At 45.2% G+C, this 12,591-nt stretch overlaps 1 protein-coding gene across 1 annotated transcript in view; it reads left to right on the plus strand.

The window, feature by feature from the left end:
• The first annotated feature begins 393 nt into the window (after nucleotides 1-393).
• LOC133378935 (zinc finger protein 91-like) overlaps nucleotides 394-12,591 on the plus strand; it is a 50,789-nt gene continuing 38,591 nt past the window's right edge. The window contains exons 1-4 of the mRNA XM_061613548.1: nucleotides 394-699; nucleotides 5,727-5,809; nucleotides 5,930-6,072; nucleotides 6,345-6,471. Coding sequence (XP_061469532.1) covers nucleotides 509-699; nucleotides 5,727-5,809; nucleotides 5,930-6,072; nucleotides 6,345-6,471 — 544 coding nt within the window. The 5' untranslated portion in view covers nucleotides 394-508. The remainder of the gene's footprint in view (nucleotides 700-5,726; nucleotides 5,810-5,929; nucleotides 6,073-6,344; nucleotides 6,472-12,591) is intronic.

Raw genomic sequence — 12,591 nt, forward strand, 5'->3', positions numbered from 1 at the left:
TCAGTCCTCCAATGGGTCAAGGAACCGAGCTCTGGCTCCTAGAGAGGCAGGAAGTTTTAGAGGAGGAGGAGGAGAGAGAATAGTGAAGGGGAGGGGGTGGGGAGGCCTCCCTTTGTCACCCGGGGAGAGAATTAAGCCTGGAGAGGAGGAGGAGGAGAGGAGGAGGAGACTCGGGCTCCCAGAGGACAAAAAGGTGCAACATGCGGGGGGGGGGGAAAGGATTTTTCGGTTTTCTGCAGACAGTGGAAAGGGGAGGGGAGAGCAAAAGGGTTGAGGGAAAAGGTGGGAAGGAACTCTCCCCCCCTCCCTGTGGCAACCCTGACGAAGTACAAGCATCACGGCGGGTGTGGCGCGGGAGGACGGGAGAGGCTCTTCCCGGCCTTCTGAAAAGCTTCGAGGCGGAGGCTTGGAGGAATAAATAAACACACGCGCCTCCCTCAGCTGGACCTGGGGGGGGGGTGTTAAAGGGCCTTCTCCAGCCCTCCCCTTCGGAGCCTGTTGGAAGGGAATGTCACAGCCCCCGCCCGGGTGGATCTCGGGCGGAGGGGCCGCCTGTGCTGGCGCTGCCCGCCTCCCTTCTGCCCGGCTTCACCCCTTGCCTTGGGAACAGCCACGCTGGCGGGAGGGTCTTCCAGGTGCTATAGCGGGTCCGTCCACCGTACAATGCCTAGCAGGCAATGCTTGCAACAACCCTGTGAGGTGAGCCCGGGTGAAAGGCTGGGTATAATGCCCCTGGGCTAGTGCAGGTGTGGGAAACCATTCCGGCCTGAGGGCCACATTCCTTCACGAGCAGCCTTCCAGGGGCCACTTTCCAGTGGTGGGCGAGGCCAGAGGCAAAAGGGGGTGGAGCAATGTGTGACTCTTACAGTAGAGTAAATTTTAACCCGAGGCAGAAAGTGTATACACACACACACACACACAGAGAGAGAGAGAGAACGCTTTAGGAGGGTGCAGAGTAATACACTTCGATTGGGGGATGGGGTAGAGATGTGACAGCTGGGGGGCAGGGGAAATCAGAAGAAAGATAGTTCTTCCCCTCGTATTTTTCCAGGCATTTTCATCTCTACCAGGAAGACCCAGAATCAAACCTCCGTACTCAGCTGCACAGCTCTCTGGGTCACCCTGGGCCAGTGACTATTTCTAAGCCCAGTCTACCTCACTGGGTTGTTGTGAGGTTAAAAGTGGATAACTTTTATCTCCCGCTGTAAATTTTGAACATAGTGGACATCTCTGTAAGTGTGTGTGTTATTATTAGAATTACTTTCCAGGTTCAAATCACCGCTTAGGAGTGAAACTCAGTTGTTGACCTCAGCCCAGAGATAGTGTTGTTGTGTAGACAACGGGAGGAGGAGTCAACTTATGTTGCCCACTCCTAGATCCTTTGAGGAAGGCCTGTGAAAAATATTAAAACATAATGAAAATACTGCTACAAATATATGTAAATAAATCTCTTATCTTAGTCACCAAAACTACAACCCTGTAAGGTAGGCAAAAATGCTGTTAAGCTGTCCACCTTGTATACCACCTGCTCAACTTGGAACTGAATTCTGCAACTTGGTGCCCTCCAGTTGTTAATGGATTGCAACCCCCATCGCCCCAGCCACCGTGGTCAGTGGCTAGGGATGATGGGAGTTGTAGTCCACAACATCTAAAGCAGGTGTGAGGAACTACAACTCCCGTGATCTCTGACCATTGGCCATGTTTGCTGGGGGTGATGGCAGTTGCAATTTAGTAAAGGCTTCCCCATGCTTGATCTAAAGTATAACTCAGATTATACAAAAAGATGATACCAGCCATTTGCCCTGCGGTTTTTAGAGTAGATATATTGCTCGGACACTTTTCATTGGCCAGTGGGGTGGACCGGACTGAATGCAGCTTAGTGTTCCTTTCCCCATATTTCTGATGGAAGGGGTGGAGGCCTTCCCCATCCCCGGGTAGCTCCAAGATGGTGCCATTGACCTCATCCACTCTTACTTTGCAATATGTACAAAGAATACTCACTGCCAACTCTCAGGAACCCCATACTTGATTGATATGCACACAGGTTAAGTTTTTAATAACAGTGTTATGGGATTGTGGGGTGGGGATGGATAATGTCTTCGGGTCCCCTTTCCAGCCTCTGACTTGGAATCTTTACAGCAGGAATAGTGGCAAAGAAACCTGCTCCACTAGTCAGACTAGTTCCTTTCATAAGCTAATGGATCCAACCAGGTTTGTTAAGTGGCCCCCATTAGCATGTGTCAAGATTTGGCAGTGGGGCAAAGTGTTGCCATAGGAACTCTTTCAGGAGAGAGGGCCCCCTTCCCCCCTCCCCTCTGGGTGGAGGCACCCTCATTCTAGAGCTAAGAACTGGTCTGTGCTAGAGTTAGTCTGAGGTGAAGCTGGAAAGACACACAGGGAGGCCTGCTCCCTGCTCAGTCCCAAAGCTATGGCTTTGGGGGACTCCCCTAGAAACCTGATGGGGAACCAAAATCTGTTGAACTGTTAATGCTGAGAACTCCATCTTATGCTCAGGTTGTATATATGCGTAAATTAAACCATATATACTAAAGACACCACAGTGTCCACTGACCTTCATTCTGGGAAAACCAAATGCTGGGGAAGCAGTGGAGCCTCTGGAGGTCTCTCATTGCACGGAGATTGGGGTGCGTGCAAAAATATGCAGAAGAGACAAAGCGGTGGTGGGCAGGAAAGAGACGTTTTGCAGACAACGGAGTGGAGACGAGATGGGGGGAACCAAGATGGCTGCTTTGACTGAGGGTGGTGAAGGAGGTGAGCATGGAGGCTAGTCTGGAAAAAACTGGGGAGGGGTCTGAGAGAGATTTGGGGCCTAAAGGCCTTTTGTAGGGCAGACATCCAGAAGCAAACTGAGCATGAAGGGAAACAGCAGAGGAAAGTGACGTCCCTTTTATTTGTTTGAGTTTTTACTGTTTTGCACAATCTTTGGGCCACTTATAATATTTTCAGCCCTTACCTCCACATTTGCATAAAAGAGACCATTCCTCCTATCTACGGTTGCCAGACCTCCGTTTTTCAGCCTGAGACTCCGGGTTTTGGGGGTCGCCTCCGGCTCTCCAGCTGACTCACCTTAATATCCGGACTTTCAGCTTTCAGCTAAAAAAAAATTAAGTTTCTAGGTGGTCTGGTTCCAGAGATACGCACCAAAACGTCAGCCGCCACCCCCACCCCAACTTCTTGGTTGCTCTAAGTTCTGCTCTAATCCCTGCCCCTGCAGGTTTTTAGCCAATAAGAAATCAGGGTTGTGATTGACAAGGATAAAGCCAAAAATGTAGAGTCAAATTGAATTGTCTGCCTTAAGTCGATTCTGAATTATGGCGACCCTATGAACAGCGTTTTCATGGTAAGAGGTATTCAGAGGGGGTTTACCATTGCCTCCTTCTGAGGCTGAGAGGCAGTGACTGGCCCAAGACTCAGAAACGTGATTTTTCCTGCTTTTCTGAACATCTCACAGATTGAATAAGTAAGCTTTCAGTCTTTCTCTCTCCTGTGTGTAGGAGTCAGACAGGTTTAAATTTTGAAGAGGGTAGTGTTTTGCAAACTTCCCAAATTGAAGCTTTAACCCTCTTTTCTCTTTTCCCAGGTATTTTAACAGCATTTGAATAACATGTGTTTTTAACTTGCTTATCTGTTTTTATGGGTTTTAATGGTTTAAATTTATATACTTGTTTTTAATGTTTTTAATTGTTGTAAACCATCCAGAGAACTTTGGCTATGGGGCAGTATATAAATGCAATAAACAACAAGAACAATAATCTAGTACTTGATTTTCCAGAGTAAACATACCCAGAGTAAACCCCATTGAATTCAATAGGACTTCCTTTTGAGTAGACATGGTTAGGATTGTGCTGTAAATTGATGGGACTTTTGAGTGAACATAGGAAAGAATTGTGTTTGTGTTGTATATCTTTCCTCCTCCAATCCTATTTTTAAAGCAATTAGGCAGGGCTTACTTAGGTATCACTGTTTTTATTATGTTGGAAACTAATACTGATTTAATTTTTTTAATGTTCTGCAATGAACAACTGGTTTTGACAATAAACTATTATATGGGGTGTATGTATTTTTACATTTCCAATGTGTGTGTGTATATGGGAATCTTTCCAACAACGCTGTGAGGTAGGGGTGCAGTCTGGAAACCAAGGCAGCTCACAATAAGAAATAAATCCCTTTAAAATCCTATAACCATAAAAACAAGTATAAACAGTTGCAAAACAGCTTAGAGTGGCATGATTCTGAATTTTGGGTTGTGTGAATGAAGTTGCTTATCGCTTGAGGTTGCAGTTCTGTCCCTGTTTGAGTGAGCCCCAGTGAATACACTGGGACTTGCTTCTGAATAAATAAACGTAGGATTGCACTATAAATATCTTTACAGGTTGTGTAAATAATAAATATATTTGATAGTCTGCTTATACAAATATTTCTTCATTTATCATATTTTTGATTTTTGGTTAGGAATCCTGACTGGTTGTGAGGTGCTTAGTTTTCTGCCTTACTCATAGGAATCTTGTGGTTGGTATGGTATTGCATTTAAGAAATCATCACTGTCTTTTGTTCTTTTTTTTCTGTTTGCATTTCATTTACCTTTATCCTCACTCCCTTTCATCCATAGAAGCAACAACAGTGGTTCCATGCGCTCCGCTCAACCTTCTTAAACCCACTGATGATTCACCTTGTTGTTTGTTTCTTGTCCAATAGTGGTAAAAGAGAATTCACATACTGGGCAGCTTAGCTGCAATTCTTGTTGTTCCTAAGCTACTGTCTATGAAGGTAGACCAAATCATGTGTGCTTTCTCTCTGTCAATTATATTCACTGGAATTGGGATGGCTGCTAAAGTGAGTTTATAGCAGCCCACAAGAGAGACAGAAAAGGGTAGAGAATCTTCTTACTCTTACTCATTTCTCAGACCTCTTTCTAAAGTGAAGTGTGAAATCTATAAAGAAATTTGGATGTTAAAAGGTAGGGGCAGGGCATTCCAGGCAGGGTGTTGCCAACCCTACTTGGATATGGATATCTTTGCAGAGGATCCCTTGTCAAGCTTTACCAACAACACAATCTAAACCATATCTACTGAGAAGTAAGTCCTATTGAGTTCTATGGGGCTTAGTCCCTCTATAAATGAGTTTAGAATTGCAGCTCTTTGGGGGCATCCATCTTTATTCCTGGGTGCTCCCATCTAATCTCCACAACACTAGGCTCCTTTCTTCCTACAGTGGCCTTCTGGTGACTGGCCTGGCCTGAGGGCACTTGAACCCTTTTTGCCAGAAGCTAATTGGCTAGATTAAATGTTCCCTACCCAGGCTCCATCTTTTAGCTAAGATTTCTAAATTTCCAATCAGATGAATGTTTTTGTATGAATTGTATGTGCCAAGCAACTGTGGTTGATGCTTAATGTATCATGCTTAATGACATCACTTGGACCCGCCCCATAATGTCATTTGGACCTGCCCAATGATGTCACTTGAACCCACCCTGTGACATCACTTGGACCTGCCCCATGACATCACTTGGACCCGTCCCATGACATCATTTGGGCCCGACCCCAAAATTTCAGGGTTTGGGATGCTTCTGACCTGGCAACCCTACTCCCATCTTCTGTCGCTCCCCTGCAGGCTCTTGAGAGCTGCTTCCCATCGTGGCAAAATTTTTGAGAGTCCCAGAGGTGGCCTAGTTGACGTCTCCTCCTCCTCTTCTGTCTTCCCCACAGGCAGCGCAATGGCCTCACAGGCACTGTCCGGATCATCTCTTCTTTGGGGCAGAGTGGAAAGAGGTGCTGGGCGCCCACCTCAGGTAAGGGAAAGTTCTCCGGGAAAAAGATAGAAGGGAGATCCTGGGCACCTCTCTCTGTGGTGAGCGGGAAGGAGCTCTGAAAGAATCTGCCTTTTTGTCTCTACTTTTAACGCTACCTAGGAACAGCCCTAGGACCAGGCCAAAGGCGCATCTCATCCAGCATCCTCTTCTCACACTGGCCAACCAGATGCCTACGGGAAGCCCCTGAGCAAGCAGAACCTGAGAGCAACAGCACTCTCCCCTCTTGTGATTCCCAGCAACTGGTATTCAGAGGCATACCGCATCCAACAATGGAGTTAGAAAATAGCCATTGTGACTAGTAGCCATTGATAGCCTTATCCTCCATAAATTTGCCTAATCTTTTAAAGCCGTCCAAGTTGGAGGCTGTCAATGCAAGATCACAAAGTGGCCTAGTTATAGAGGCTGATACATCAACAAAAGCCAACATGCAACTACCCTGTGACCCCATCCCCTTTCAGACTGGGAGGATGGTGCATGTTGGAGAAATTACATTTTCCTCCTCTTCTTCTTCCAGGCTCCCTTGACCTTTGGGGAGGTGGCTGTGTATTTCTCCGAGGAGGAGTGGGCTCTGCTGGATCCTGAGCAGAGAGCTCTGCATAGGGAAGTCATGGAGGAGAATTACAAGACGGTGGCCTCTCTAGGTAAGGGCACTCTTTGGTTTCTTGCCTGATAAATGTGGAAGGTGTGAATTTATCGTTTCTGCAATTGAATCCTGCACTGCAGGGGTGTCTGCAGGGGGGTGATAGCAGCTCACTGGGAGAGCACCTGCTTTGCATGGAGAAAATTCTTGGTTCAATAGCTGGCATCTCCGCTGGGGTGGGGTGGGGGAATGAACAGGTAGCAGGTGGTGAGTAAGGTCTTTGCCTGAGCTCCTGGAGATCCCTTGTCAGTTGCAGTAGACAAGGCAGGACTAGATGGAGAAAGACTCTGTCCTGCTCTAATGCAGCTTCCTAAATTCTTAAATTCCAAAGACCTAAGGCAAAAAGGCCCGTGAGGCTGTGCAGGGGGAGAGGGGCAGGGCCTTGCAGAGAGGGAGGGGGAGCTCCTGCCATTCAGTCCTCCAACAGGTCAAGGAATCTAGCTCTGGCTCCTAGAGAGGCAGGATGGTTTAGCGGAGAGGGGAAGAGTATATTAGGGAAGGAGGGACTCGGGCTCTTCATTCCTAACCCAGGAAAAAAAAGGGATGACAGACTCGCTTGTGGAATCAGTCCTTCCAGATAAACATCTTTGGGGCTGGGTGTTGGAGATTTCTCAACCTGTCTAACAGTCTGCCAGCTAACTGTCCTCCAAGCTCTAGGGAAGGCTGAGAGGATGTACTAAAGCTTTCTGCCAGCAGGTCTTTCCTTGGCCTTGCTTCCCCATGAAGCTCCAGGACAGTGCGGGGCCTGGAGCGCGCAGAGGTGTGGCATGTGGGGGGTGGGGCGAGAGAACAGATTCGCTTTCCCCCCTCCTGAATCCGCAGGCACTGCAGTGGAGAACGGAGAAAAGGGGCAAAAGAAAAAGAGGGGGTTTGGGATCAAAGGAAGGAAGGGACTCCCCCACTTGGGGATTGGGTCAGAGCTCAGGGGCAGACTGCCTACTTTGCATGCAGAAGATCCTACCCACGGCATCCATCTCTGGGCAGGGCTGGGAGAACTGCTGCCTGTCAGTGTCGGCACTGAGCTACATGGACTGCAATGCTCCGACTCTGCAGGTTCCCTGCCCCCTTTCATAGGCACAGGGAGGCCCTGATCCATGCAGGCCCGCTGTAAAGGGCCCCATGGGCTGCAGGGTCTCCAATGCAGGGTCCTTCTTTTGAAGAGATCAGCCCAGCCAGCCCTCCCCTCAGGGGATCTGCAGCCCCAGGGGGAGGGGGCAAGGGCCCCTTGATGCAGAGGAAGCACTCTTCTTGGGAGGCACTTCCTGGGGTACGGATGCCGCTGTGCCTCGTTTGCCCCCCCCCCACAGCTGGGATAGACGCACCTTTGGATTCCAAGAAAGGAAGGAGAAATTAAATGGGGGGGAGGAATAGGGAGAAATTGGGAGGGGCATTGGCCTTGTGAGATTCCTTGGCAAATGGGGGAAGGTTGAGGGGCCAAGAATATGCTGTGAGGTGGGCCAGGGAGAAAGGCTAGGTATAATGCCATAGTGCAGGTGGGGGAGAGCTTTCTCCAGCCTGAGGGCCACATACCTTCATGAGCAGCCTTCCAGGGGCCACTTTCCAGTGGTGGGCGGGGCAGAGGCAAAAATGGGTGGAGCAAAGGATGTGATGCTTACAGTGGGCTTCATTTTAGCCATTCAAAAGTCAGAAGGTTTGTCTGTACATACACGCACTGGAGCCCTGGAGGAGCCCCGGAGGAGGGTGCAGAGTACTGTACTTGGACCCGGGATTAGAGATGCGAAGGCTCAGGGGGAAAATCAGGGGAAAAACTTCCCCCCCTGCTATTTTTCCAGACATTCCCATCTCTACCAGGGAGACCCAGAATTAACCCCCCTACTGAGTTCCTCAGCTGCCTGGGTCACCTTGGGCCAGTGACTATTTCTAAGCTCAACCTACCTCACTAGGATGCCACTAGAGACCTCCTAGGATGCACACCTTTACTTGGTGCGGGGGTTTGAGAGTGTTGAAGAAGCTGAGAGCAATGCAGTCAGGAGTCCAAGGAGACCAAGAGGCTAGACTCCTAGCAGGGGCATCCAAGGCGGAATGGTCAAAGCTGAGACACCAGGCTAAGATGCATCCAGACTCAGAGAAAGGCAATGGCAAACCATTTCTGAATACCTCTTACCAGGAAAACCCTATGAACAGAGTATCCAAAATGCAACACGAGATAGTGCTGGAAGATGAGACCCCCAGGTCAGAAGGCACTCATCCAGCTACTGGGGAAGAACAAAGGACAAGTACGAGTAGCACTATGGCTAATCACACAGCTGGGTCAAAGCCGAAAGGAAGCCCAGAGGCTGATGCGCACAGATGCGAAAGGAGACTTCGGAGTTGTACGACGCACACAATAGGAACATGGAATGTGAGAAGCATGAACCAGGGAAAGTTAGAAATTGTCATGCAAGAAATGGAATGCAAAAACATTACAATACTTGGCATGAGTGAATTAAAAAATGGACGAGAATAGGACATTTTCAATCAGGCAACTACAAAATATTTTATGCAGGAAATGAGAAATTAAGAAACGGTTGCTTTAATAGTGCAAAGTTATGTAGCAAAAGCAATTAGGAGTTATAACACAAGGTCTGAGCGAGTGATATCAATGAGATGTAACAGGAAACTTATTAATATTTTTAATACATTTTTAACCCTTTTTTAAAGATGTTTTTAAAGCTTTTTTAAAAAGTTTTTAACGTTGTTTTGTTTCAGTATTTTAAGGTCTGTTTTTATGATGTTTTAAAGTGTTCTTAGCGTTTCTGTTTGCTGCCCTGGGCTCCTGCTGGGAGGAAGGGCGGGATATAAATCAAATAATTAATAAAGAAATAAATAATAATACAACGATCATGCAAGTTTATGCTCCAGTGGCAAACACAGAATAAGAGGAATTGGAGAGATTTTACGAGAAGTCCAGGAAGAAATTGATCACACACCAAAACAAGATGTTCTGATAGTCATGGGGGACTGGAATGCAAAAGTAGGGAACAGAGAAGAACTAGGAATTGTGGGGAAATGGGGCTTAGGAGATGGAAATGAAGCAGGAGAAAAACTTACTAAATTCTGTGAATCATTAATTTGTTTCTTGCAAACACATATTTTGAGCAACCAAAAAGATGTCTGTATACGTGGACATCACCAAATGGTCAATATAGGAATCAAATTGATTATATAATTGGTAGCAGAAGATGGTCTTCTTTGTCTGCGAAAAAGGAGCAGACTGCAGTACAGATCATGAACTGGATTGAAAATCAGAGTAAAGCTAAAGAAGAACAACAAAACAATCATAATTCCAAAATACAATTTAAATAACATCCCAGAAGAAGAGAAAGATCAAATAAGGAACAGATTTGAGGCTTTAAACTTGGTTGATAAAGAACCAGACGAACTATAGATTGAAGTCAGAGACATTATCAGGGAAGAATGTAAAAGGACAATACCTCTAATTAAATGGATGACTGACAAAACTCTTTAAAATGGTTAAAGAGAGAAGGAAAGCAAAAGCAAAAGGAGACAGAAACATGGTTAGAACCCTAAATGCAATAATACAGCGACTAGTACGTAGGGACAAAGAGAACTATTACAATAGTTATTGTATAGAAATAGAAGAGAACAACAAAACGGGAAGAAGAGCTCTATTCCAAAAAAAAAAAAAATTGCCTTCAAGTCGATCCCGACTCAGAGGGGGTTTACCATTGCCTTCCTCTGAGGCTGAGAGGCAGTGACTGGCCCAAGGTCACCCAGTGAGATTCATGACTGTGTGGGGATTTGAACCCAGGTCTCCCAGATTGTAGTTCAACACTCTAACTACTACACCACACTCCAAAGGTTAGAGAAATTAAAGGGAAATTTAAGAGTACGGATGTTGAATAATCCACAGGGGAACACACTGACTGACCAAGATAAAATAAAAGATGGAAGCAATACACTGAATAACTCTATAAAAGAGATGCAAGGATGACAGATTCATTCATGGAGGAACCCTATGATGAAGAACCAGAAATTTTAGAATTTGAGGTGGAAGCGGCTCTTAAAATACTTGGAAGAAACAAATCACCAGGAATAGATGGCATACTACTACAGTTGCTACAAGTGACTGAGACTGATTCTGTCCAAATGTTGACAAAAAATTGTCAGCAAATATGGAAAACTAAACAATGGTGAACAGACTGGGAGTGTTCAATATACATCCCAATTCCAAAGAAAGGGGATCCTAGGGAATGCAGTAATTATCAAACTATTGCCTTAATATCCCATGCAAGTAAAGTAATGCTCAAGATTCTACAACAAAGGCTCTTACCATATATGGAGCGAGAAATGCCAGATGTCCAAGCTGGATTCAGAAAGGGAAGAGGTACCACAGATCACACTGCAAGCATACGTTGGATAATGGAACGGAGCCAGGAATTACAAAATAAAATCACCCTGTGCTTTATAGATTATAGCAAAGCCTTTAATTGTATAGATCACGAAAAACTACGGAATGCTTTAAAAGAAGTGGCGGTGCCACAGCATCTGATTGTCCTGATGTGCAACCTATACTCTGGACGAGAGGCTACTGTAAGGACAGAATATGGAGAAACCGATTGGTTCCCAATAGAAAAGGGTGTGAGACAGGGGTGTATTTTATCACCCTGTTTGTTTAATCTGTATGCAGAACATATCATACGGAAAGAGGGATTGGACCAAGATGAAAGAGGTGTGAAAATTGGAGGGAGAAATATCAATAATTAAGATATGCAGATGGTACCATACTCTTAGCAGAAACCAGTAATGATTTGAAACGAATGTTGTTGAAAGTTAAAGAGGAAAGCTGACTTCCCAGGAGGATCCCTACGCCTGTGCAGCCTCTGAGACGAGCTCCGTCTTGGATGAAACTTTTCCAGTTTAAATTCAGTCAGAAGGCTCTTTTCTGACTGGGAATAATTTCTTCCGGTTAAAGAAGAAACGTGAGATTTCCCACATAGCTTTGTTTTGATTGTTGGAGTCTGGAATTTGTCAGAATTGTCTGTCTTCCAGCAGCTCAGACAGAGCGAGGATTTTTATGCTAGCTCAGCTGGATAAGTGACCCGTTTTTTTTTATACGGACTAACAGGCAAACATCCTCCATCATTTTCTTATCTATACAGCTAAAGAGATTTGTCAAAGTAACAGCAATTGAGATAACCTAGGTGAGGTAAGACTTTCCTTTTTTTATTCACGGAACTAAGGGGGAAGAAAATATAAATAGCTTATCTTTGTTTTTTTTTACTGCAAAAAGCTGACATGGAAAATAGCATTTTAAAGGTTACAACGGACGAGAGATTTCTGATTGGAAGAGATAAGAAATCTTTTTGATGTATGGCTGGGACTATTTTTTCTGATCTACTTTTTTTTTGACGAATCTGCTCATTCTCTCTGCTACTAGCTATTTCGACGCTGTGAACTAAAGCCGTTCTTACACTTCCGGGCAGATAAGAGATAAGGGCTGTCTAGCATGTGACGTTAGTTTGTTGGAAAGATTAACTCCTTTGTAACTGGTTAAAGAAATAAGCTGCTCTTTGTTTGGGACATTGAAAATTGAAGGAGTTTTGTTCCTTTGGCTTTAAGAATGACAATTAAGAAGATCAGGGATGTACAAGAAGGGACTTTATCTCTAGACATGTTTCAGAAAATAATGAATGGGATTAACTCAATAAAACAAGAACTGAGAAATAGACAAGCGTGGAGAATTGAATTTCACGAAATGAGACAGGAGCTGAAAGAAACTCAGGATTCTATGAGAAAGGAGAATAAAGATAGATCTGGAAAACAAAAAAAGGATGAAAGAGAAATTAAAGGCAAGGTTCAAACTATGGAGATTGGCTTAATTATGGACATGAAAAAAGATTTGGATTTTCTGGCTGTGATGGATCCTGGAGACAAATATTACAGTTTGGAATTCAGCGCTGTCCCTGAAGGAATTGAAGAGATTGGAGATAAAGATATTATCGGTTCAAAAAAATTCTTGGACTGGAAGGATTTGATGGAACTTGAAATGGAGAAAGTTAACAGAATTAATCCCTGTTTTGTGTGAATGGAAAAACCTTCAAGAGATGTACTAGTGTATCATGTGGAAAAGAGGAACAGAGATGCGGCTTTGCAACAA

This window comes from Rhineura floridana, chromosome 3 (genome assembly GCF_030035675.1).
Source record: "Rhineura floridana isolate rRhiFlo1 chromosome 3, rRhiFlo1.hap2, whole genome shotgun sequence".
NCBI lineage: Eukaryota > Metazoa > Chordata > Lepidosauria > Squamata > Rhineuridae > Rhineura > Rhineura floridana.